This window comes from Phyllostomus discolor, chromosome 15 (genome assembly GCF_004126475.2).
Source record: "Phyllostomus discolor isolate MPI-MPIP mPhyDis1 chromosome 15, mPhyDis1.pri.v3, whole genome shotgun sequence".
Classification (NCBI taxonomy): Eukaryota; Metazoa; Chordata; class Mammalia; order Chiroptera; family Phyllostomidae; genus Phyllostomus; species Phyllostomus discolor.
Window position 1 is genome coordinate 25,987,864 of NC_040917.2, and position 23,804 is coordinate 26,011,667.

Sequence of the window (23,804 nt, forward strand, 5' to 3'; positions counted from 1 at the left end):
TCACCCCGCCCCCCGCCCCCCCGCTGTGAGAGGCCCGGCCACCGCACAGTTTGGGGGCTCGGCCCCCCGTGTGTCTTCCCCCCGGGCCAAGGGCAGCGGCAGCACCCGGCCCCTGCTGGTCTCCGGGACAGGGGTCATGCCGGGGCCGGGGAGCTGCAGGACACCCATCAGGGCCATCCGCTGGGGTCACACAGGCCCTCGGGGGGACAGGCAGCAGCCGAACCCGGGTCCCCCGGACACTGGCCGATGACGCCAGGGAGGGACGGGCAAGGGCCAGCGACCTCCTAGGAGAGATTCCGCCTTCTGTTCTCAGGACCCACCGCGCCCTCAGGAGCCGAGCAGAGCCTGACCCTGACCATGGCAGGTGAGCGCCTCCCGCCCCCCTCCCCCGCTGTGCCCCAGGGTGGCGGCGGGCAGGGGCTCCATCCGGGCAGGAACTGGGAGTCCCCGTGCCCCCGGGGCCGGCGGGTCAGAGCTCCACCATGCTGAGAGCGCTGTCCCCCATCCTCCGTGCCCCCAGGAAAGCCCCTCAGGAAGCATGGGGTGACCGTGCGGCAGCTGGTGGAGGATGTCCCCACGGGGTGCAGCCTGCCGGACTTTGAGCAGAAGCCCGTCACCATGGCGCTGGCGGAGGGTGAGTCTGGGCAGGGTGGGAGCTGCCGAGGGGTCCCCCCACCCCCTGGTCCTCAGGTCCTCACCAGCCACACCGCATGTGCCTGCCTGGGCCCCCGGAAGGGCAGAGCAGAGGGGGTGGGGGGAGCGGGCCCACGCCACGCGGCTCTGAAAGGAGACACATCCGCGAGCGGGCGGGACCCGGAGACGCTGGGCTGGGCTCGGGAGGGGCGGCGGCTGGGTCCGCCTGGCGAGCCCCCGGGGGCTGCCGGCATCACCGTTCCCCCCGGGCTAGTCCCTCGGGCTCCTCCGTCCAGGCGCCCGCCGCTCCCCGGCCCCCGGGCTCCGGGCTGGGCTCAGGCAGCCTCTCCCTGGGGTCCCCTGGAGAGCAGTGCCCAGCGGGGTGGGGGACAGGCCGGGCTGGCCACTGTGCCGGCAGGTGAGCTCCCCTGACCGTGCGAAGCATTTCAGTTTACACCCCCCGGTGTCAGAAAATGTGACGCATCGTGTCCCTGAACTGGACTCCAGGCCCTCGACAGCGAGGTCAGGGGAGACTCTCTCCCCTCCGGGGCGGGGGGGGGGGGGGGGGGCGGGGTGTATACCACCCCCGACAGAGCCGTTCAGGCCTGGGGGGGGCACTGAGCAGTCCTGGGAGGGGAGCAGGCCCCGGGCTTCCAGGCCGGGCTTGGGGTCTCAGGACCAGCTCCTCTCCCCTGGCACCCAGGAGCCAGTCCTCCCCGGGGTTGCCACCTGCACACAGAGAGTGACAGGAGAGCCACACAAGTCTCGTCCCCTCCCCGGCCTGGGGCGGTCCTTCAGACCCCTGAGCCCCGGCCCTTGCAAAGAAAGGCCCGTCCCTCTCCAGCCCTGCTCCCTGGGGACAGTCCCCCCCTCCAGGACAGAACCCCCCTGCCGGGCACAACCTCAGGGCCACCAGGGGGCCAGGAAACAGGCGCGTGGGGGCCCCTGTGCCGTCGGGCCGCGCCAGCCGCCTTCCGGAGGTGGATGGTCGAGATGCCTAGCGAGTGGGGACCACGTACAGCAGCAACTCAATAATGCACCGTCACCACCCCCCCGCCTCCCCCTCCCCAGGGAGAAACGCCCTCTTCCGGGCGGTGGTCTGCGGGGACCCCCTGCCCGAGGTGCGCTGGGAGAGCAGCAAGGGGGAGCTCAGGAACTCCAGCAAGTACCAGATCCTGTCGGCCCCCGGCAGCAAGGACCACACGCTGCAGGTGAGAGCCCTCTGTGTCCCCCCCCGCCGCCCGGGCCTCCCGGGCCCTTCTCTCCCCGCGGGGCTGCTCGGGACCCCCAGCTCCGGAGCCGGGCTGCGGGGTGACCGTCCTGGCTGGAAACGTCACTTTCTTCTCCGAGCCTCTCTTCGCTCATCAGGGAGTGGGGGCGATATCGGTGTCCAGTTCAAGGTCATTATGAGCTCCACGGGTTTGGGCAAAGCGGCAGCCAGGGCCCTGGCCCCCAGCAGGTGTCCCCCCCACATTGGTCAATACAAGTAAGATCCGTAGCTGCCGATCATGAGACGCCTACCAGGCGCTGCAGCCTGGACTGACTGCTCCCCAGACAGGGTCTAGTGACCCCGACCACTCAGCACGGTGTGAGGCACTGTTATCCTCCCCTGAGGGGGGAAGAGGCGAAGGCTCAGGGAGGTCAGGGGACCTGCCCAAGGTCACACAGCTGGAGACGCACAGCAGAGAGGACACTCGGCCCCGGACGTGCCTGCAAGACGGCTCCCTCTGCCCCAGGCGGAAGCTGGCGCGTCCCCGCTCCGCCGTGGCCTCGTTCATCCGGGGCGTCTCACCCCTGAGGGACGCCACCAGCTCTCCGGGCATGAGGCCAGGCCCCTGCACCCCCCACCCCCCCAGAGCCACGGCCAGTGACAGAGGGGGAGGGGGGGAGGGCCGGCCCCACACTCTGCCCTCGGCCTCTCCGCAGATCAGCAAGCTGACCGGCGAGGACACGGACATGTACCGCTGCACGGCCGTGAACCCGTACGGCGAGGCCGTGTGCTCTGCCAGGCTCACCGTCATCGAAGGTGGGCTCGTCCGGTCCCTGCGCCGGCCGCTGGGGGCCGAGGGGAGGCAGAGGCCGCGCCTGGTGGGGGAGGGGAGGGAGGGAGCCCCTCAGCGGGGGACGTGGGCGAACGAGGGGTGGCGGAGGCTGCAGGGCCGGCCAAACAGCCTCAGACGCGCTGGGCAGGACGGGGCAGCTGCCCCTCAGATGTGGGTCAGCTGTGGCCGTGGGGGGCATGCCCCTCCTGTGGGCTGCCACCTGGCCCCTGCAGACCCTGAGCGGGTCGCCCCGCAGGGGCGGGGTGCCAGTGTGTATGTCGGACACACCCTGTGCCCTGCTCCTCCCTGTGGCCGGGCTGTGCCCGCACCCCGGGGGACCGGGAGGCCAGGCCCTGGTGCGCCTTGTCCTCCAAGAGCCACGACCAGTGTGCCTGGCTCCTCCCGCTGCTGGCCGCACTGACGCCCTCCTCTCCTCCCCGACGGCCCAGTTGGCTTTCGGAAGAAACGGAAGAGGGAGGAGCCCCAGCCGGGTAGGTACACGGGTCGTTGGTGGTCTCCTTGGTGACTTTAGGGGGATGGGAGGCTCCTTGTCTGGTGCCCCCAACTTGGCCAGGTGCACACGGGGGCTTCCTGGGCCCTCACCCGTCCCCAGACTACACGGCCCCCTTCATCACCCCCCCACCCGCCCCCGCTTCCTCAAGGAGAGCCCAGCTTCGGCCCCTCGGACGGACGCCCTCCCTGGGGCCGGGGCCTCACTCCCCTTCCTTCCGCAGACCTCAGGCAGGAGCTGATGGACCTGCGGAGCTCGCTGAAGTGGGTGTGGTTCTGGCCATGGGGCAGGGGTTGCAGGGTCCCCATCCCTGCAGCTCCTGTGTGCATGCACGGCTCGGCCCCTGAATCCGCCCTGGGCACGGGTGGGGGCCAGGCTGCAGGTGCAGAGGGGCGGGGACAGGGTGCAGGGAGGTGGGGCTCCGGGTGCAGCCGGCCACTCCTGAGCTCCACCCCGAGGGAACCACCGCCCCCCCCCCCCCCCCCCCCCCCCGCTGAACCTGACTCGCTCCCTGGCAGAGCGGGCGCCCCGCCAGCCCGGGGAGTTTAAAGCGTGTTTTACAGCAACAGCACAGTCGCCCCTAAAGACATGTCGCTCGGAAACGCACCTCGCAGGTTGTTAGGTGCCGGGGGTGCTGCTCAGCCCCGGACCCCGGCCAGCACGCCCCTCTCCTCCAGGGCAGAGAGGGCAGACCCCAGACAGCCCCCCGGGTGTCAGCCCCCGAGGCCCCCAGGCCCCCGACCTGCCGGCCCTGCTCCCCAGGGCCCCGCCCCCCAGCGCCCAGAAAGCCGTGGACCCGCAGCACGTGTGGCAGCTGCTGCTGTCGGCGGACCGCAAGGACTACGAGAGGCTGTGCATCAAGTTCGGCATCGTGGACTTCCGCGGCATGCTGCGCAAGCTGGAGAAGATGCGCAAGGAGCGGGAGGAGAGGATGGCCGAGGTGCCCGCGCCGCGCCGGGCCTCGCCGGCCACCCCGGGAGCAGGAGCCGGGCCTGGGGGGCGGGGCGGGCAAGCCTGGTGAGGCCTCCGCCCTCCTCCACCAGCCCCGCCGCGCCGTCCGGCCAAGGGCCCAAGCTGGCCGTCGGGGTCCTGGCTTTGAAACCTGTCTGTGGCACCGAATCTGGGCTCTGGGGGGACAGGGCCACTCTCTTCATTTGCTTGTTTCCAGCACGGGTGGTACAGCCACGCCGCCTCACGGGGCTTGGAGGGGGTGTGCAGAGAGCATGCGCTGGGTGCTGGCACCTAGGGAGGGCTTCCCGTCGGCCAGCACTGTCGTCACCGTCACCGCCATCAGCCTCACCGTCACCACCACCATCATCACGGTCACCACATCATCATCACCACCATCACCACCATCACCACCACCATCACCACCACTACTATCATCATCATCATCACCACCATCACCATCCCCACCACTACTATCATCATCATCATCACCACCATCACCACCATCCCACCACTACTATCATCATCACCATCATCATCACCATCATCATAATCATCACCATCACTACCATCAGCTTCACTGTCACCATCACCATCATCACCATCCCCACCATCACTGTCCACCATCATCACCACCATCATCACCACCACCACATCATTACCATTATCACCACCACCATCACCACCATCCCACCACCACTGTCATCATCACCGTCACCACCACCACCATCACCGTCACCACCAACACCATCACCACCACCACCACCACCACCGTCACCACCGTCATCACCACCATCACAGGCCCTGGGGACCTGTCCTATTTCCAAACCTTCCAGGGAAGGGCTTGCACGGTCCCCACTGGCCTCCTACTTCCAGTGCCTTACGAAGTCCACGGGAGGGTCTTTCCTGTGCTGAGCCCAGCTACAGTCTAGTGGTAACTCTTCTCCTGGGGACACAGACAACTAGGTTTCTCCATCCTGAAACTGGTGCCTCACCCACCCTGCCAGCCCGGGCCCACTCTCTCCCCTCCGCGCTCCCCCGTCGCTGTGACACGGGCCCCAGCACGGGACTGGCACATGGCGGGTGCTCCCCTCACATTTACCGGACGGACACGAAAGCCCCCCGTGTTCCCGGAGCCCCTGCACACACCGGGGTTCTTTCTTGCCCCCCCCCAGACCTACTGTCTCCTCCTGGAGAATTTCTGCTTCTCGGGGCTGCGTGTCCCACTTCTGAAGGGGGGGGACGCGTGCTGGACTGAGCTTTTGGGGGCCTGGGTCGGAGGGGCTGGGTGCCCTGGAGCGAGCTCTCCTGGGGCTCTGTCTCCCGTAGTACGTCTACAGCGCCTCGGACATGACCCACATCGCCGTCAGCAGGGAGGGCGTCGCCTCCTTCGGGATGGAGCTGGACCTCAAGGACCCCCAGAGCAGGATCTCCCTGTGCAAGGTGGGGCTCGGGGGCCGGCCCGAGGGGCGGGTTCTCACGGGGGGGGGGGTGCTGCGGGAGCTGGGTCAGCGGCCTCGGGTGTCCTGGGCGCCCCTGCACAGGTGGTGACGCACAGGCGGGGAGCCCTGCGCGCTGGCCGGTGTCGGGCCGGGCCTGGGGCTGACATGCCCTGGAGGCCCCTGCCTCCCCGGAGCAGCCAGGCTCTCCTGCCGGAGCTGTGGGTGAAAAGAGGTCCGGAGGAAGTGTGCCCCCTCCCTGGGGGCGCTCCAGAGGCGGGGCCACCCTGCCCGGGCCCGGGGGAGGCGGGTTCAGTCACCCCTCACTGGGGCCGGCAGGAGGGGCAGCAGAGCACAGCCCCCGGTCTGTGGTCAGACCCATCCTGGCTCCACCACCCACTGGCTGGGCCTCAGTGTCCTCGCTGGTGACGGGAGGGAGCTGCAGGGCCAGTCCCGAGCGGGCACGGCGAGCTGGTGCACGAGGGGCCCTCCCTCCCTCCGCCCGGCCGCCTCCCTTTTCCTCGGCAGGGCGGCCCCCTCCGCCTGCCAGCCGGTCCCCGAAACCCACGGGGCCGTTTCCGACCGCCCTGTGTGACGCTGGCCCCCAGCCCCGTCGGGGCACCCCTGCATCCATACCCTCTCCTCTCTCCTGCCCCCGGCTCTGTCGCTTTCTAGCACGCCCTACCTCACCTGCTGGGGACGTTTGCACGTGTCCGTGTCCCTGGAGCAGGGCCCTTGTCTGTCCCCTTCCCTGGCGTGTCCGTCCCACGTGCCTGCCGCAGAGCCCGGCACACGGTGGGCATCTGAGTGCTGGGCGCTGGGCTCTGTGGTCGGGGTCGTGAGCCTTGCTAGAGGGTTCATTTCCCCACAGTCTGTTCACCGTGCCCCTGCCCTTCTTCCCCCCCATCTCCTCCAAGGCCCAGGGACACTGGCCGGGTGCCCGGGCCAGAGGGGGACGGGGGCAGGGGGTCCTGAGGGCCCGCAGAGGCCCCGAACCCCCTCTTCTCTCCCGGCCGCAGGACGGGGAGGAAGTCCCCTTCAGCTCCGATGGCCAGGCCAAGCACAGCCTGCAGCGGCTGGGGAAGCGCTACAGCTTCCAGATCCAGGACGTGGGCCTCGAGGACGCCGGCATCTACGAGGTCAAGGTGGAGGACGTGGAGATCTTCACCACCGAGCTGGAGGCCGACAGTGAGGGGCCGCCCTGGGGGGCGGGGGACGGGGAGGGGCAGGGCGTCTGGACGCGGCAGGGACTCGGGTGCAGAGAGAACAGTGTGGCAGTGACGGTGGGGAGGGGCGCCCGCGACTGAGGACGGGTTTGGGGATGACCTCCTTCCCAAAGTCTCGGCCAAGGTCGGCGTCCGCGGCCTGGGGACGGGGCCGCGCTGCCCTCGTCAGTCAGCCTCTGGGGCTGGCGCCGTCCTCGGCCCGCCCTCCTTGCCCGCGGCTCCCAGCGACCCGTGGGGTTAGCCCCTGGTGCCCGCACACCCAGGCAGCGCCCCGCCTCCCAGGCCTCCGCCCCCACCGCACCGGTCCTGTTCCCGCAGGCAGCCGTCCCTACTCGCTGCAGGGACACCGGTTCCCACGCGCCACCCCTGAGCCCCCGAGCACCGCGGGGGCCGCGGGCAGCAGGAGAGGCCGGGGAAGGAAGCTGAGGCGGGAGGAGGGAGCAGAAGGGGCGAGACCCCCGCAGGCCTGGGTGCAGAGCCTGGCGGGCGAGACAGGCAGGCCCTTTGACCTCGGAGGCCTGTGCTTCCTGACCTGTGACGGGGACAGGGCCACGCCCGCCTGCGAGGGGACCGGGAGGACGGACGCGGGGACGTGTGCACAGAGCTCACTCGCTGCGTGTGCACCCGGGTCCTCAGGCGCCCGCCCTGCCCCGCCCCCGCAGCCGCCCCGGGTCTGGAGTCACAGGATTCCAGGCCGGAAAAGAGTCTCCCGTCCACAGCCTAATTGTCACCCTCTCACCGACACGGGGGACAGAGGGGACCCCTCCAAGGGGACCCCTCCAAGGGGACCGGGGGTTCGTGGCTGAGCCAGTCGGAGCCGGGTCTCTAGATGACCGGCGCCACCACGCCGGGTCACGCGGAGCTGACCCCCCCCCCCCCCCGAGCTGACCGCCCGTCCCCGCTTCCCCGGCAGCCATCCCGCCCGGCATGGTGGTGCCGCTGGCCGAGACCCGCTGCGAGGAGGGGGGCGACGCCGTCTTCCGGTGCGTCCTCGCCGACGCCTGCCCCGACGCCTCCTGGAAGTTCCAGCAGCGGCCGCTGCGGCCCAGCCACAAGCACGAAGTGTCCGTCTCCCCCGACGGGCGGACCCACCAGCTGGTGGTGAAGGGTGTCTGCCCCTCGGACGCCGGCCCCTACACCCTGGAGGCCGGGCGCCAGGCCTCCACTGCCTGGCTGGTGGTCGAAGGTGAGTGCCCCCCCCCCCCCCGTCTGCCGAGGCCAGAGGTCAGGCCGAGGGCGGCACTTGGGGGCGGGGCAGGGGCTGCCTCTGGTCACGCGTGTCCCCCTGGACGGCGCCTCCGCTCCTCAGGGCTGTCCACCCCTGCAGCGTGGGGCCGCCACGGCCAGCCCTGTGCCCCCCCGGCCACCTCTGCTCCATCCATGGGGCCTGTGGGGTTCTTCCAGGGACAAAGGTCCAAGATGGCCCCGGGGGTCCCAGTCCGGGCTGGAGACAGGGACCGAGGTCCAGTGGACCAGAAGTGTCCGGATGAGGCCCAAGAACCTCGGGGGCTTTGGGGGTTGAGGGGATCCCAGGAGACAAGGAGCAGCCGGCAGGGCAGGCGGGTCTTTGGAGAGACCACTCGGCCCTCGTGGCGTGTTGATGAGCAGGTGACGGTCCGTGCACTCCCTCCTGAAGCCCCTCCCCCCAGCCCCCCCACAACGGCGTGGGGGCGGGGGTGCAGGACCGCCGGCGTCTCTACTGGGAAACCCAGGGTCGGGGGAGGAGCGTTTGGGTCTGGCCAAGTGACAGTCAGCCTGGTTTCACGGCTCTTCCCTCTGTCTCTCTCTCCACGGGGCGGCGACCTGTCACCAAAGCCGGCAAGGACAAAGGCCCTCCGCCCACAGGCGCTGACCGCCACGTCCAGGCGCAAGGAGCCCCGACCACAGACGAGGGGGAGTCCAGGAGCCCCCATGGCCGGGGTGGGGGGCCCGGAGAGCAGGGCCTCGAGGGGGGCGCCCTCGAGGCTGCTGGGCGGGCTCCAGGGCTCCAGCTCACTGCCGGCCTCGAGGGGGGCGGCCCCGGGGGGCACGGCCAGTCCCTGCCAGGGGGCCAGGGGGCAGCCTGGGGGCCCGGTCAGGCGGGAAACGGCTTTCTGGAAGCAGACGGACACAGAGACTCCCTCCAAGGGGAGGACCCGCTCCACAGGGACGGGGGCGGGGACCCAAGACTCGAGGGGAGGCCCCGCCCACAGGGAAAGGGCGCGGAGTCGGGGCTGGGCCGCCCAGACGGTCACCAGCCGCAGCAGGGCAGAGATGGCGATGGGGACTGGCGCGGCGGGTCAGCGGGGGGCTGGGGCGCTGGGTCCCGGCCCCGTGTGGCTGGAGGACCCGGGGGCAGTGGGGAAGGGCAGGGGCACCGAGGGGACGATGGGAGCCAGCTGGACAGGGACAGCCAGGGACAGCTCTGGGGGGCTCATCTGCGCCCCGGGGCAGGAAGGAGGGCCCAGGAGGGGTGGCAGTCCGGTCCCGTGGGGTCTGGGCCAGAGGGGGACAGGGGGCAGAGGTCACAGCAGGAGGGGCGCCTGGGGCGGGCTGGGGGGGGCTCCTCAGCAGGAGTCGGTCCAGGGGCCCTGGGGTCCCCTGAGAGCGGGGTGTCCAGCTCTGAGGCAGGCCGGGGCCCTGGGGCCTGGGGCTCTCGGGGCCGGGGCTCTGGAGACCAGGGGGAAGCCCAGGGCTTCGGGGCCCCAGGACAGTCTGTAGGACAGACACCTGCTGGCCAGGAACTCTCGGACTCTGCAGTTTCGGGGGGCAGAAGCCTCCTGGGGCGCTGGGGTGCTGAGGGCTCAGGGCAGGAGGCCAACGGCTGGGGCCCCGGGGAGCCTGTGGGTGAGGGGCGGGGCTACAAAACTGGTCCTGACGGCCCCGGAGGGCCTGGGGGCTGGACGAGCGAGGGCCAGGGGGCACTGGGGGCCTCGGGCAAGGCGGGGGATGGCGGAAGCCTCCAGGGCCCCCCCGGCAGGACAGCAGGTCAGAAGGGATCCGAGGGCCGAATGGAGGCAGGGGGCCCAGGACCTGGGGGCGGTGCAGGGCTCAGCCTCAGCCAGGGGGGGGCGCACCCCGGGCCTGGCGTGCGGGGGTCTGGGGGTGGGGGGGAGGGGGCAGCTGGTGCCCAGGCACCCTGGCTGACGGGGTCTGGTCAGAGGGGCGATGCCAACAGCCACTGGCTGACCGGGTCCCCAGACCAGGGCGCCCAGGGGCCCTGGGGGACCCGTGGAGGTGTGGCTGGAGCAGGAGGTCGGGGGGCCATGGGGCCCGGGCCAGATTCCCGCGACGGGTCGTGGAGCTTCGGGGAAGGAGGGCCCAGAGGCGGAGCGGGCGCCGAGGCCGGCTCAGCGGGACCCCGGGACGGCGGCGGCCTGGGGCGTTTCGGGGGAGCCGGCCCCCAGGGTGGGGCTGGGCACCGTGAAGGCTCGGACGAGCTGGCGACGGGCTCTGCTCCCAGACCCGGGGCCCCTGGGGATGCGGGGCCTGAGGAGGGGGGTGGTCGTGGGGATGGCTCGTGGGCGCCGGGGGACAGGTGGGCCGGGAACCGAGACGGCCGCGGTTCTGCACGGAGCGGGCTGGAGACACCGGCTGGTCTCCAGGGGGTGGCCGGGGGAGCCGGGGTGCACCCAGAGGCCTGGGGTGCATCCAGAGCCCAGGGCGATGCTGGCCCTGGGGGCAGAGGGGGACTTGGGGCCACTGCAGCAGCCGGGCCTGCAGGGGGGGAGCCCGCAGGAGCGCAGCCCGGGGCCTCAGGGGGCACAGGGCCTTGGGGTTCGCCCGGAGGAGGTGGGGGCTTCAGAGGTGCAGGGGCGATGGGCGCCCCTGGAGAAGGAGGCTCTGGGGGCCTGGACGCCCTGCGAGCAGGAGACAGAGGGGGTGGCGGCTCCAAGGGACCAGGCGCCAGGGTCTCTGGGTCTGGAGCAGGTCGCTGGGAGCAGTCCGGGCACCCCGAGGCACAGGCCTCTGACTCGGGGGTCGGTTCTGAGAGCTGGGGGCCTGGTGGGCCTGGCCGTGTGCTGGGCTATGGGGAAGGGTCTGGGATCCCAGGGTCGCAGCTTGTGGAAGGTTCTGGAGGAGAGGTGGGGGGTCCAGGGCCCAGGGGAACGGCGTCAGTGGGGGAGGCGGGCTTTAGAGACGGTCCAGGGAGCCCCGAAGGCATGGGGTGGGGGAGCAAGGCAGGTCACAGGGACGGGACGGGGGGTGCTGGGGCCATGGGGTCAGTAGATGGGACGGGTCACAGAGATGCTTTGGGGGGCTCTAAGGGAATGGGGTCAGTAGATGGGGTGGGTCACAGGGATGCTTTGGGGGGCTCTAAAGGAATGGGGTCAGTAGATGGGGCGGGTCACAGAGATGCTTTGGGGGGCTCTAAGGGAATGGGGTCAGTAGATGGGGCGGGTCACAGAGATGCTTTGGGGGGCTCTAAGGGAATGGGGTCAGTAGATGGGGTGGGTCACAGGGATGCTTTGGGGGGCTCTAAAGGAATGGGTTCAGTAGATGGGGCAGGTCACAGGGATGGGATGGGGGGTGCTGGGGCCATGGGGTCAGCAGATGGGGCAGGTCACAGGGGTGCTTTGGGGGGCTCTAAGGGAATGGGGTCAGTAGATGGGGCAGGTCACAGGGATGCTTTGGGGGGTGCTGGGGCCATGGGGTCAGTAGATGGGGCGGGTCACAGGGATGCTTTGGGGGGCTCTAAGGGAATGGGGTCAGGGAGCGAGGTAGGTCACGGAGGGGGCTCAGGAGGGTCTGGGGGAATTGGGCTGGTGAGTGAGAAGGGCTACAGACAGGGTCCTGGGGGCGGCGGGCTGACAGGCTCTCTGGCCGCAGGGGCCCATGAGGGTGGGCCCCATGAGGGTGGGCCCCAGGGCCGAGAAGCCCAGGGACCCGGGTCAGGGAGCTGGGCAGCGTCAGAGGGGCCTGACAGCGGCACCAGCTCCACGGGAGATCCCAAGAGGGGCAGGGGACTGGGCCTGGTGGACGGGGCCGGTCCCGGGCTGGACTCAGGGATGCCCAGAGCGGCAGGCGCCACAGCCGGGCGGGGCTCCAGGGTCGGCTCTGGAGGCGGGGGGCCTCCCACTGGGGAGGGTGGGTCTGCAGGCCAGGCAGGGGGCATGGGGGCTTCTGGCTCTGGTGACGGTCGGGGGGCAGTAGAGGGGGGCGCCTGGGCAGGGGCCGCCGCCCCAGGACCCGGACACACAGGGGGCTCCGGGAAAGCAGGCCTCGGGGCAGCGGGCCGGCATGGAGCGGCTGGCGGGGCAGGACCAGGGCCTCAGGGAGCGGAGGGCTCGCTGGGAGGCGGGAAGGAGGCAGGAGCCTCAGGGGCGAGCCCCAGCCAGGGTCCAGACAGCGGCCAGGTGCCCCGGGAGAGGGGCAGGTCTGTGTCAGAGGCTTCCACTGGGCCGGGGCTTAAGCACGCTCGGGGCACAGGTGGGAAGGGCCAGAGGTCTGAGGGAGAGCGTGCGGGAGCTGGGGCCCAGCCGCCCGGCTCCAGGGACCAGGCGGGGGGTGCAGGCCAAGGAGAGGCCAGCGGGGGGCAAGGCCTGGGGCTCCTGGACGGCAGGGCTTCAGCCCCTGGCAGGGACAGGTCTGCTGGTCCAAGGGACCTGGACCGAGCCCGGAATGGCCTAGAAGGTCCTCTGGGCAGCACACACTCTGGAGACAGACCCGGGGACCTGGGGGGCACAGGCTCCCCTCTCGGCAGAGAACGGAGAGCGGACAGGGGGTCCCTGGGAAAGCCGACATCCCTGGGGGCCGAGGATGACCAGAGCCAAGGTCCAGGGGCCCTGAAGGAGCACACGGGACAGGCAGCCGTCGAGTCTGGAGGGTCGGACACACCTGGCCCACCTGGGGGCAGGCCCCAGACATGGCGGGGCGCCAAGGCCGGGGACACAGAGGGGCAGGCGTCGGATGTGGCCCGAGGCAAGGGACAGCCGGCTGGAGCAGGGGACGCAGGGGACGCAGGGGAGGCTCCGCGTGAGGACGGGAGCCGGGAGCCCTCGAGTCACCGGGGCGGCGGCAGAGGTCGCACGGCGGGCAGGCTGGACATCGGTGGTCATGAGGAGGACGCCGCCCGGAGCCCCCGATCCAGACGCAAGCCCGGCGCTGGCTGTCTCTTCGAGGAGGCCCGAGGTGGGTGCGCTCGCCTGGCTGGGGCCCCGCACAGCGGGGAGCCTTGGTCCGCCTCCAGCCCCAGGCGGGTTTCCCTGCCAGTGCCCCCCCATTTGGGGGGGTCCCCCCAGTCCAGGAAGCAGCCCTCTCCTCCTTGCTCAGGTGAGATCCGGGCCAAGGGGCTGGGAGTCCCCTGGGCGTCTGTCCAGACACACAAAGTCCAAGTGCAGAGCTGTCCCGCTGACTCGGTGGGTCACCCTGACCCCATCTCTGAGGCTCGGGGGCCTGTCACCCCCGTGCACCCGGGGTCTCCGTGCTGGCCCTGCCCCGCTGAGGAGAATGGGGGGCTGCCTGCTGACCCTGTCAGAGGGTAGCTCGCAGGAGCCGGAGGCTTTCCGGGGTGCCGTGCGGGCCAGGGCCTGGGAGGCCGGGCCTTGGGGGCCCGAGGGACCGTCCCCAGCCTCTGTCTGTGTCTCCCCAGGCCCCCGGGGCCACTTCTCCCAGGGCCTGGCTGACACGGAGGCCAGGCTGGGGGAGGCGGCCGTGCTGTCCTGCATCCTCAGCCGGGACCTGGGACCTGGGGCCTGGTTTAAGGACGGAGTCAAGGTACCAGCCCCCTCACCTCCACCGGCCAGCTGGGGGAGGGGGGCAGGGGGCGGCAGAGGGGGCACGTTTGTCCTTGGTTGTCCCCCGGTGCCTCTGCCAGTGTGACAGCCAGCCGCTCAGTGTTTACAACGCCGAGGGTTCCAGCCTCCTGTGTCCCGGTCACCGCCCCCCGCCCCCGCCCCCAGCGCTCAGCTGCCCCAAATGCCTCTTCTGCCCCAACACCTGTCGCCTTCCGAGCGCCCTTCACGGCCCCACACAAGGGCCGCCCTGCCGGCCTCACTAGGCGAGATCTCCTGGCCCCGGGACAGCCATCTGTCCTCCAGCCTGGCTGTCATCTCGGGCGGGCCGTCACCGGCCTCAGAGCTCGGGCTTCCGGTGCCGCCGGTGTGGCCTCTGGCTCCACCGGCAGCTTGGCCACGAGCGGCCCCCCGCTGCCTGAGGGCGCGGCGGCCACTCGGCGAGGCGGCGGAGCAGAGTGCCCGCACGTGGCCTGCGGGGCGGTCCCGCCAGGTTCCCGCCTGGTTGCCCGGCCTGGGGGCGCCCTGGGGGCGCCCTGGGCTGGGGCTGACCGGCTCCCCCGCGGCCTGTCCCCAGCTCGACACCCAGGACGGGCTCATGGTGGAGCAGGATGCACTGGTGCACAGGCTCCTCATCGCCTGCGTGCAGGAGGCCCACGCGGGGCGGTACGCCTTCGAGGCCGGCGGCCAGAAGACCGAGGCCACCCTGACGGTCCGAGGTGAGGCCCGGCCCGCCCTGCCCCCGGTGGTACGCGGTCACCCGGGTGCGTGGGTGGTCTGCGTGCGTCCAGTTTGGAGGAGACGGTTTTAAGACTCCTTGTCAGGGGTCCTTCCTGCTGGAGATGAGACCCCCCACCCCGAACCCTCAAGAGGTGGGGGTGGGGCTCCCGCCTCCCGCCGGCCCACACTCTGGTCTCTGGGTCCCTCCTTGCGGGCCCCCGGCGCCGGAGCCTGGCCTGTTTGACCCCTGGCCCCGTGTACCCCCTAGATCCGCCCGTCATCGCGCCGGACGTGGCCGAGCGGCTGCAGGAGCCGCTGGTGGTGAAGGCCGGGAAGCCGCTGACCGTGAAGGTGGCCTTCCAGAGCCGCCTGCCGGTCCAGGCCTCCTGGACGAAGGACGGGGCCACGGTGGACGGCTCAGGCGGCGGGCGGGCCCAGGCGTCCCTGGGCGACGACATCACGCGGCTGTGCCTCCCCAGCACCAGCAGGAAGGACAGCGGCCGCTACAGCGTGACGCTGAGGAGCAAGGGAGGCTCCGCGCGGGCCGACGTCACTGTGCAAGTCATAGGTGCCTGCCTGCCTGCCTGCCTCCCCGACCTGGGGCCGCGGCTCCGGGCGCCCCCTGCTGGCCGTGCAGCGCCCTGCTTGCCCACCTCCCAATGGGGCCGAGGCTCCGGGCTCCGGGCGCCCCCTGCTGGCTGTGCAGCGCCCTGCTTGCCCACCTCCCAATGGGGCCGTGGCTCTGGGCTCCGGGCGCCCCCTGCTGGCTGTGCAGCGCCCTGCTTGCCCACCTCCCAATGGGGCCGTGGCTCTGGGCTCCGGGCGCCCCCTGCTGGCTGTGCGGCGCCCGGCCTGCCCCTGCCGGTCCCCTGGCCACCGTCCGCGGCCTGGGCGGGAAGCAGCAGCCCTGACCGCGGGTGCAGGGCTGGCTGTGCGGACACGGGACCGGCCCTGAGAGCCTCGCTGGGTGGGATGGGGCCCCGGCAGGAATGATGCCGCAAGGTGGGCAGGAGGGCGGAAGGGGGGCGGCCGGCCGGGGCTGGCACCCCCCACTGAGCCGTCCTGGGCATGTGCGTGTATGAGTGTGCATGTGTGTGCATGTGTGTGCATGTGTGTGCGTGCGTGCAAATCCCCCGGGCAGGCCTCTCCGCTGTCAGGGGGCCCAGCTGGCTCCGAGGCAGCCCCTCTGATGGACACCCCCTCCTTCCCCCTGCTCTCCCGGGCCCCAGACAAGCCCCAGCCGCCCCAGGGCCCCCTGGAGGTGCAGCACTGCCGGGGGTCCGGCGTCTGCCTGCGCTGGCGGCCCCCGCGGGACGACGGGGGCCGGCCGGTGGACCGCTACGTGGTGGAGAGGCAGCAGGCAGGCCGCAGCACGTGGCTGAAGGTGGGCGAGCCCCCGGCGGACAGCACCAGCTTCACGGACGCCCAGGTGGAGCAGGGCAAGAAGTACACCTTCCGCGTGCGGGCCGTGACCTCCGAGGGGCCGGGGGAGGCCCTGGAGTCGGAGGAGGTGCTGGTGGCTCCCGATGGTGAGCGGCCCGGCTGGGGCCGGGGCTTGGGCCGGGGCCAGGGGGGCCATTCTGGGCAGGGAAGGGTCTCCGGCCCTTGGAGGGCACCATGGGGTCTGGGGACCAGGTTGATGGGGCCCCTCCCAGCTGTGGCTCTCCCAGCAGAGGGGACGGACATGCGGCGCCCACTCTCAGGACCCTGGGAGAGCTGGCATCACCCTCACGGGCGCCCCATCTGGAGCCTTCTTCCGGGTCCTGGGGGCTGCTGCCCCCTGGGCTGCCAGGCTTGTCTGTCCCCGTCGCTCCCTGAGGAGCCGGAATGGTGTCCCCAAGCACCGGCTCGGCCCCAGCGCTCCCCAGGAAGGGACACAGAGTGCCCCCCCACTCTGCCCCCGGGGCGCTCCCCCGGCCTCTGGCTGACCGCCCCCTCCGCCCCCAGCACTCCCCGGGCCCCCCTCGGCCCCGGCCATCCTGTCGGCCTCCAGCAAGAGCATCACTCTGACCTGGACGGCACCGCGCGGCCCGGGCAGCGCCCACCTCCTGGGCTACCTGGTTGAGAAGCGCAAGAAAGGCAGCAACACGTGGACGGCCATGGCCGACCAGCCCGTGCCCGGTAAGCGGCCGGCGCCTGGCCTCCCCGCTGCTCCAAGGCGGCCTCCTGGCCCCAGGTCCTGGCGTGCCCGGGGTGCCCCCAGGAGCCTCTGCCCCTGGGGACATCGGGCAATGCCTGGCCCTTTCAAACTGTCACCCCTGAAGTGGGGGAGTGACACCTGGTGCGAACAGGCCAGAGATGCCACTACACACCCGGTGACACGCAGGACAGCCCCTCCCCCCCGACTTCCCCAGCAAAGACTCATGTGGCTGAAATGTCCACATTGCCAGGGGGTGGGGGGCAGGGAAGGCCCCGGCTTCGTGGGTGTCTCGGAAGGAAGCCGGCGATGGAGCGGTAGCCCTGTCCATCCACCCTCCCCGGGCAGCTCACCCACTTGCCCAGGACTCAGCTCGCACTCCTGCAGGGCGAGAGGTCGAGCACCCGCCCACGACCACGGGCGCGGCCACAGCGGGGACTCGGGCCCAAGGCACGGGCTGGGGCAGCACGCTCCCCCGTGGGGCGGCTTGGGCCCCCACTGGGTCTCCCCAGGCACCACCTGCGTCCCAGTGGCTGGTCCTCCTGGTGGCGCGGACGTGGCGCTGACGTGGTGCTGACGTGGTGCTGACCTCCGCAGAGCGCAAGTGCACCGTGGCCGACCTGAGGCCCGACTGCCAGTACGAGTTCCGGGTCACAGCCGTGGCTCCCTCCGGCCCCGGGCAGCCTGGGCCCCCGTCGGACGCCGTCTTTGCTCGGGACCCCATGAGTAAGTGGGGCGGCGACCCAGAGTGAGGGGGGCAGGGGTGCACGGGGGGTGGCCCTGGAGGCAGCGGGACAGGACGGGTGGCCACAGGTCAAGGACAGTCTCAGGGAATGGCCAGGAGGGCTGGAAGATCAAGGTCGGAGGTCTCATGGTGAGGTGCAGCTTAGGGGCTGGGGGGCTCAGGCCCCCCACTGAGACCACTCAGGCCCCCCACTGAGACCACACAGGCCCAGGCCCAGGCAGCAGGCCACGTCCTCCCTCGTCACCTGGGCAGATGGGTCCCCAGCCGGCCCACCTGTCCCATCCTGGAACCACGTGCTCACCTGAAAGGGGGGCCGTCGTCCCTGCAGGGTGGGCAGGGTCCCGGAGGCTCCCAGTCCAGCGGCTGCTGGCTGCTCACCCAAGGGACCAGCCTGTGCCGGGCCAGGGTTCCCAACAACTCAGTCTGCCCTGGAGGAGCCTCCCTGTGCTGTCCCAGGAACAGCGGGGCGCCCGAGGGGCCGCAGACACCGGGAACGGCAGCCACGCCAGGGGTCCGTGACCAGAGATATCTGACGTGGAGCCGGGGAACCCCCCGTCCTATAGGAAGGAGGCCGGCCTGCTCCGCCTGACCCAAGTTCCCCAAATCTAAGCAGAGAATACCTTTTCCACCCCCTCACGGGGAGGCACACAGCCCGGGGAGGGTGGCTCTGGACCCCCCGTGGGAGGCAGTGGTGACCAGCAGCTGGGAGCTCGGGCAGAGAGATGCAGGATGCTGGGCTCCGGGGTCTCGGAGCCTGAGACGCCGCCCACCGCGGCATCGCCAGGGGTCAGGGGCCACAGGAGGATGGTTAGGGGAAGGGGCCGGCAGGGGTCGGACATGTGGAATGAGTCGGGGAGACTGCCTGAAGGAGGCACCGTTCCTGACGCCCTGCGGCGCTCCGCCAGGACCGCCCGGGCCCGTGCGGGACCTCCAGGTCACAGGCACGTCCCACACTGGCATCAGCCTGCGCTGGGCCCCGCCGGACGCGGAGGACGGGGACGAGGCCCAGGGGTATGTGGTGGAGCTTTGCGCCTCGGACAGCCTGGAGTGGGCCCCGTGCCACGCGGGCACCGTGCTGGGCACCTCCTACACAGCCAAGGGGCTCCGGCCCCAGGCGGGCTACTTCGTGCGGGTCATCGCCGTGAACGAGGGGGGCCGCGGCCCGCCCAAGGCGCTGGACATGCTGGTGCACGCCGCGCCCGCGTCCGGTGAGTGCGGGCTCCCTGTGGGAGGGACCCTTCGACCCCCTCCCCCCACCCCCTACTCAATCACGTGGCGTTTACTGAGCACCTACCAGGTGCCGGGCGGCAGACTCTGTCTCAGGACGCTTTCTCGTGACCTCTCGTACAACTCCCGCGAGGTTGGCATTTGTGACCCCCGTCCACACACGAGGCCCTTGGCCCTGGGTCTCAGGCCGGCTGGGGCAGAGGCAGGATTTAGAACAGGCCGAGGACTCCAGAGGCCGGCCCGTCCCCAGCACCTGGCTCCCCGAGCCCGGCCCCAAGTCACAGGCGCTGCCCAGCACCCTCCGCTCGGGGTCCAGGAGGCCCAGCGTCCTGATGTCCACAGGTGGCCAGCCCCGCTCCCTGGACTGTGGAGGCAGCCGGCCCGTCTCCAGCTCAGGCTGGCCCCTGAGACCATCGCAGCGTCCCCCGGGGTCACTGTGACGATAAGGGAGACGTGCCCAGACAGCAGACGCTGCCCCCGAGTCCAGAATCCTGGGGCCTCGTCCAGGCCCCACCCCCCCCCGGGGGCTGAGGCAGGTCGCCCCCTGCTGCAGACCTGCAGTGGCCTGGCCTCAGAGGAAGGGGCCGGCTAGCTTTCTCCGCGTCCCCCTCTGCTCCGGCCTCGCCTGACCCTCCCCGCCCAGCTCCCCCTCGGCCGTGGGCAGACAGACACCTGTCCTGTGGGGTCTCCGCGTCAGGGAGCCCGGCCCGCCAGCTGGCCCAGGGGTGCCCCGCCCCCAGAGGGGGGTGACACGCCGGCTCCTGCGTTGCAGTCCCTCCCAAGTTCCTCCTGGACTCCAGCACCAAGGACTCGCTGATGGTCAGAGTCGGGGACACCGTCCGCGTGCCCGTCCGCTTTGAAGTGAGTGTGTCTGCCTTGCGGGTGTGGAGGGGGGGCCGTCATGGCTGAGGGAGCCAGACGCAGCCCCGTGGTCCCCTCTGGCCCCCGGTCAGCGCCTGGAGCTGGTGCAGGGCGTCAGCCAGAGCGAGGAAGGAGGGAGGAGCCTGCCTCCAAGGCCCAGGCCCCACCCAGGCCCCTCCTCCGCTCGCCGCAGCCGGCTGGCTCACTGGCCCCCTCGCCTGTCCCCCTCCCCCGGCCCCCAGGCTGCCCCCACGCCGGAGGTGACCTGGCTGAAGGACGGCCTGCTCCTGCCCAGGAGATGCGTGACCTCCACGGAGGACGGCCTCACGCAGCTGCTGGTGCCCGTGGCCAGCCTGGCAGACAGCGGCGCCTACACCGTGGTGCTGCGGGGCCCGCAGGGCCAGGAGGCCTCCCACACCTTCTTCCTCAGGGTGGCAGGTGAGGCGGCCGGGCCGGCGGGCTGGTCTCCGCTGTCCTGCCTCCCGGGGCGGGCCTCGCAGAGACCCCGCCCAGCCCCCTGGGGGCTGAGGACTGACGGGCGGGGAGGCCCGGGGCGTCGGGGGGTTCACTGTGCTCCAGTCCGGGACCTCGGGGACAGGGAGGCCCCCGTCCGGACCTTGGCTAGTCGTCCCCTTGGGTCTCAGAGGACAGACGGTCACCCCCTGGCGTCCCTTAAAACCCCCGGGGAGACCTGTCTGTGGTCCTCGTGGGAGCTGCCGCCGCCGCTGTCCCCACGGCTGGCCCAGGAGGGGATCTCCGGAAGGCAGGAGCCAGTGACCAGCGGGCTCTGTCACCCAGCAGAGAGCCCCGCTGTCCCTGTCCTGGGTCGGGTCACTTACAGACCCCAGGGGGAGGCGCCCGCCCTGCAGAGAGCGCCCTCTGGCGGCGGCTTCCGGCCCAGCAAGACCCCGCCCCACCCCAGGGGGCGGGGACCCAGGGAGGGTCCCGCGGGCGCCCCGCTGGGTGCCCCAACCCGGCCCCTCGGGCCTCTGCCCCGCAGTGAAGCCCATGGCGCCCGGGCCCATCAGCCTGAAGGAGAACGTGCCCGGGACGGTGACGGCCGAGTGGGAGCCGTCCCCCAGCGAGGCCCAGGGCGTCCCGCTGCACTACACGGTGCTCACGCGCTGCTGCGGGGGCGGGCCCTGGTGCGAGGCGGCCAGCCGCGTCTACACCACCCGCTTCACCCTCCTGGGCGTGCTCCCGGGCCGCGAGTACTACTTCCGAGTGGTGGCGCAGAACGAGCTGGGCGCCAGCGAGCCCTCCGACACCAGCCAGCCCTGGTGCCTGCCGCGGCAGCGAGGTGAGCTCCGGGGGGGTGCGGGGGGGGGCGCGGGGCGGCGGGGCCGCTGGGGCCGAAAGGACCGCGGCTCGTTCGCAAGCACAGTCGGACCTGGGGCGGTCTCTCCCCCGCTCCTGTCCCCCCCACCCCACCCGCACGAGGTCCCCCACTGGGGGGGCCCTGCCCCGTGGGCAGGAGGGGCGGGGCTGTGGGGGTCCGGGACGCCCTTGGGAGGCAGGGAGGAGGCCGAGGCCCCTCTGAAAGCCGAGAGTGACTCGTCGCCTAAGAGAGGGGCTTGCAGCGCCGTCGCTGGGGAACGGCTGCCAAAGCGGGGGACGGGGTTTCCTTTTCCCTTTAGTGCCCGAGTGACGCGACCCCGCACCGAGCAGTGAGATTGTGCTCGGGGTTCACTCCTCTCCCCCGCACGACTCACTCTAGGCCCTGGCATGTCCGCAGCGGATGTGCGTCGGCCTATAGTTTTAAAACACCCCAAACCCTCGTCTGCACAGAAAGGACAAAAGGGCGCGGGACGCCGCGGGGGCGGGGCTTGCAGGAGGGAGGCGCCTGCGTCCCCGCGGGAACGCGCAGCCCGGCTGACTCCAGCCGGCCTGTCTGCCTCTGACGCTCCCATCCGACCCCGGCCGCCCCGCAGACACGGTCACCGTGAAGGCCCCCAGCCACCGGGAGCCGGACCGGAACCAGAAGCCCTGGTTCGCCGTGGGCCTGCGCTCCCACCTGCTGCCGGCCGGCTGCGAGTGCCGCATGAGCTGCGCCGTGCGCGGCTGGCCCCCGCCCCGCGTCACCTGGTTCAAGAACGGCGAGAACCTGGACGGCAGCCCCGCGGTGTACAGCACCGACACGCTGGGCGTGTGCTCCCTGGTCATCGCCAGCGTCTCCCTCGAGGACAGCGGCCTGTACAAGGCCGTGGCCGAGAACGCGCTGGGCCAGGCCATCAGCACAGCCACCCTCCTCGTCACAGGTAAGGCGCCGCCCGGGGGAAGGCCAGGCTAGAGCAGGGGGGGCGGGAGTCAGAGGAGGGACCACGAGCTTGCCCCCCCCCCCCCCCCCCCCGGGGCCCACAGGGGACCCGCCCTCTCAGGAGTGATCTGCCAGGATGTGGTCTGGACCTCCGCACCCCCAAAGCCACGCTGACCCTCTCGGTAAACTTTCCAGCAAAGCAAACGATACATGTTGATAAGAAAACATTTCCCCGCCAACCCCCCCCTCCCCCGGTAGTATTGACATATCTTCTAGTTGGAAGAGCCGGACAAACCCACAGACAAGCAATAACCCGGAACCCTAACTACTCAGAATTGTCCTCTGGGCCGCTCTGGCCTGCCCGGGGCTCCCTCCCCCACCCCGGCCCCGAGCCCTCTGTGCCCAGCACTCGGGGGCGGGGGGGGCATCCTGGAGGTCCGGTTGGGGCATACACCAGTGTCCGGGCGGTTCGGTTTGCCCGTGGGCCGGGAAGGGCTCTGCCTGAACTCCGAGAGCGCCTGGTGGCCCAGGACTTGAACCCGAGCTCCCGAGGGCAGAGCACCCCAGGCCTGACCCCTGCTGTGTGACCCTCACAGTAACAGGTTGGGGGGACGGGCCACCGCTCCCCCAGTGACAACACCCGGCACCCTGTGTCTTCCAGACTCCAGCCCCTAGCCTGGGCCGCCCCGGGCTGGCCCTGCCCGGCCACCTGGCCACGGACGGTGGAGCCTCCGACCTGCCTCCCACGCTGGCCAGGAACCCGCTCCCCGGGCCGGAGGGCACTGCCCAGAGCCCCGGGGGGGCCGGAGAGAGGGCTGCTGGGGGGAGCCCACCAGGGAAGCCTGGAGTCCTCGGGGAAGAAGAGGAAGAATTCGAGACATCCCCGGCCCCCGGCTCCGCTGAGCAGCAGGACCGGAACCTCCCGCCCTGTGGGGCTTCTCTCCTCCCTCCGGCCCCAGGGAGGAGCCACCGGCCGGCCGTGGGTGGCAGAGCGGGCCTGCTGCAGCCCAGGGAGGGGCAGCAGGGGCCGCAGGAGCCGGGCGGGGACGGGCTGGGAGGGCACGCGAGTGCGAGGGGAGGTGCTGCCATGTGTACTTCTCCTCATTAAAGCGCTGGGCCGAGGCAGGCGAGTCCGCGTGGGATGCGCCGGAGGTCGGAGGTCGGAGGTCGGAGAGACACACAGGGCCTGCAGACTGGGCTCCAGTGGGGAGGGGGGCGGGGGGAGCTGTGGAAAGACTCGGGTGGGAATCCGGTGGCAGCTAGGCCCGCTGGGGGTGGGGGTGGGGGCGGGGGGCGGGCGCCCCGCTCCCAGGCCGAGTCTCCGGCCCCGGTGGGCCTGGGCCTCCCCCACATGTCACACGAGCACATCCCCCAGCTGCGGGTCCTCTGTCCCAGTACGACGACCACGGCTGGGGCTTGGGGGCCAGCGGCTCAGGCGGCAGGCAACAGCCTCCCCCCCACCCCCGTCTCCTGAGGGGGGAGGGGTCTGCCAGCCAGGGGTAGGAACCTCCGCCTCCTCAGCGTCCCCAGGTCAAGCGGCCTGCCGTCCCTGACTTGACCACCAGGTGGCGCCATAGGCCCTGCAATGGCTGAGAAGGCTGCAGGGGAACCTGGGGACCGCAGTGGGGGGCCGTGTTTGGAGGGGGGCAGGGGCACAGGGAGGGACCGAGAGTGGGCTGGGGCTGGCGGGGGCACCAGTGGGCCTCTCCGGCGGACTTTCTTCGGGACACAGGACGGCAGCTCCACAGAGCAGAGCCCCCTCCGTCCTGGGCCCAAAGCTGGGGCCTCCCTGAGGTCACAGGGGTGCAGAGGGCACAGCCCCTCAAGGCCTGGGCGCAGCTGTCCGGACAGGACTGCAGCGTCCCATCGAGGACACCATGCAGCTGGGCTGAGGAGGCGTGGACAGGGCTGGTGGCAGGGGACACTGAGGCCCGGAGCCCCAGGTGGCAGCCATGTGGAGTGCAGCCCTTCCCCTCACTCTGGCCTACTTCAGCCGGGAGCCGGCCAGGAGGGAGGGAGGGCCCCGGGGCGCGCCGGCTGCTGACAGAGGGCTGCAGCCGGGACATCATGTCCTGGGTGAGGTGCCTGGGATGTGGGGCACGGGCTGGGCCCGGACCCCGGAGGCAGGACCCCTGGGGCAGGGCAGGCGCTTCTCCGGCATGTACCTGCAGCGGGGGCCGGACCAGGAGGCGGGGGCTGCCCGCACACCCACGGGAGGGCTCCGCCCAGCGCAGCCACCCGGTCCCTGCGCCCTGGGCGCGCCTGCCGGTGCCGGCTACCCCCGGAGGGCAGCCTTCCCCCGCCCACGGAGCCCCAGACCCTGGCAGTCCTCCCAGGAACTCTGC

General features: G+C 71.4%; 1 protein-coding gene across 1 annotated transcript; it reads left to right on the forward strand.

Moving 5' to 3' along the window:
• Positions 1-306: 306 nt before the first annotated feature.
• On the forward strand, positions 307-22,416 carry IGFN1 (immunoglobulin like and fibronectin type III domain containing 1). Its single transcript, XM_036016077.1, has 24 exons — positions 307-364; positions 521-634; positions 1,705-1,844; positions 2,560-2,659; positions 3,125-3,166; positions 3,410-3,455; positions 3,949-4,126; positions 5,464-5,577; positions 6,593-6,761; positions 7,713-7,985; positions 8,615-11,067; positions 11,371-12,910; positions 13,371-13,495; positions 14,090-14,231; positions 14,501-14,800; positions 15,462-15,761; positions 16,180-16,353; positions 16,967-17,095; positions 18,020-18,322; positions 19,114-19,202; positions 19,445-19,640; positions 20,203-20,502; positions 21,134-21,460; positions 22,121-22,416. Exons 1-24 carry the CDS (start codon positions 358-360, stop codon positions 22,132-22,134), a joined length of 7,575 nt encoding a protein of 2,524 aa, XP_035871970.1. The 5' UTR covers positions 307-357; the 3' UTR covers positions 22,135-22,416.
• The last annotated feature ends 1,388 nt before the right edge of the window (positions 22,417-23,804 follow it).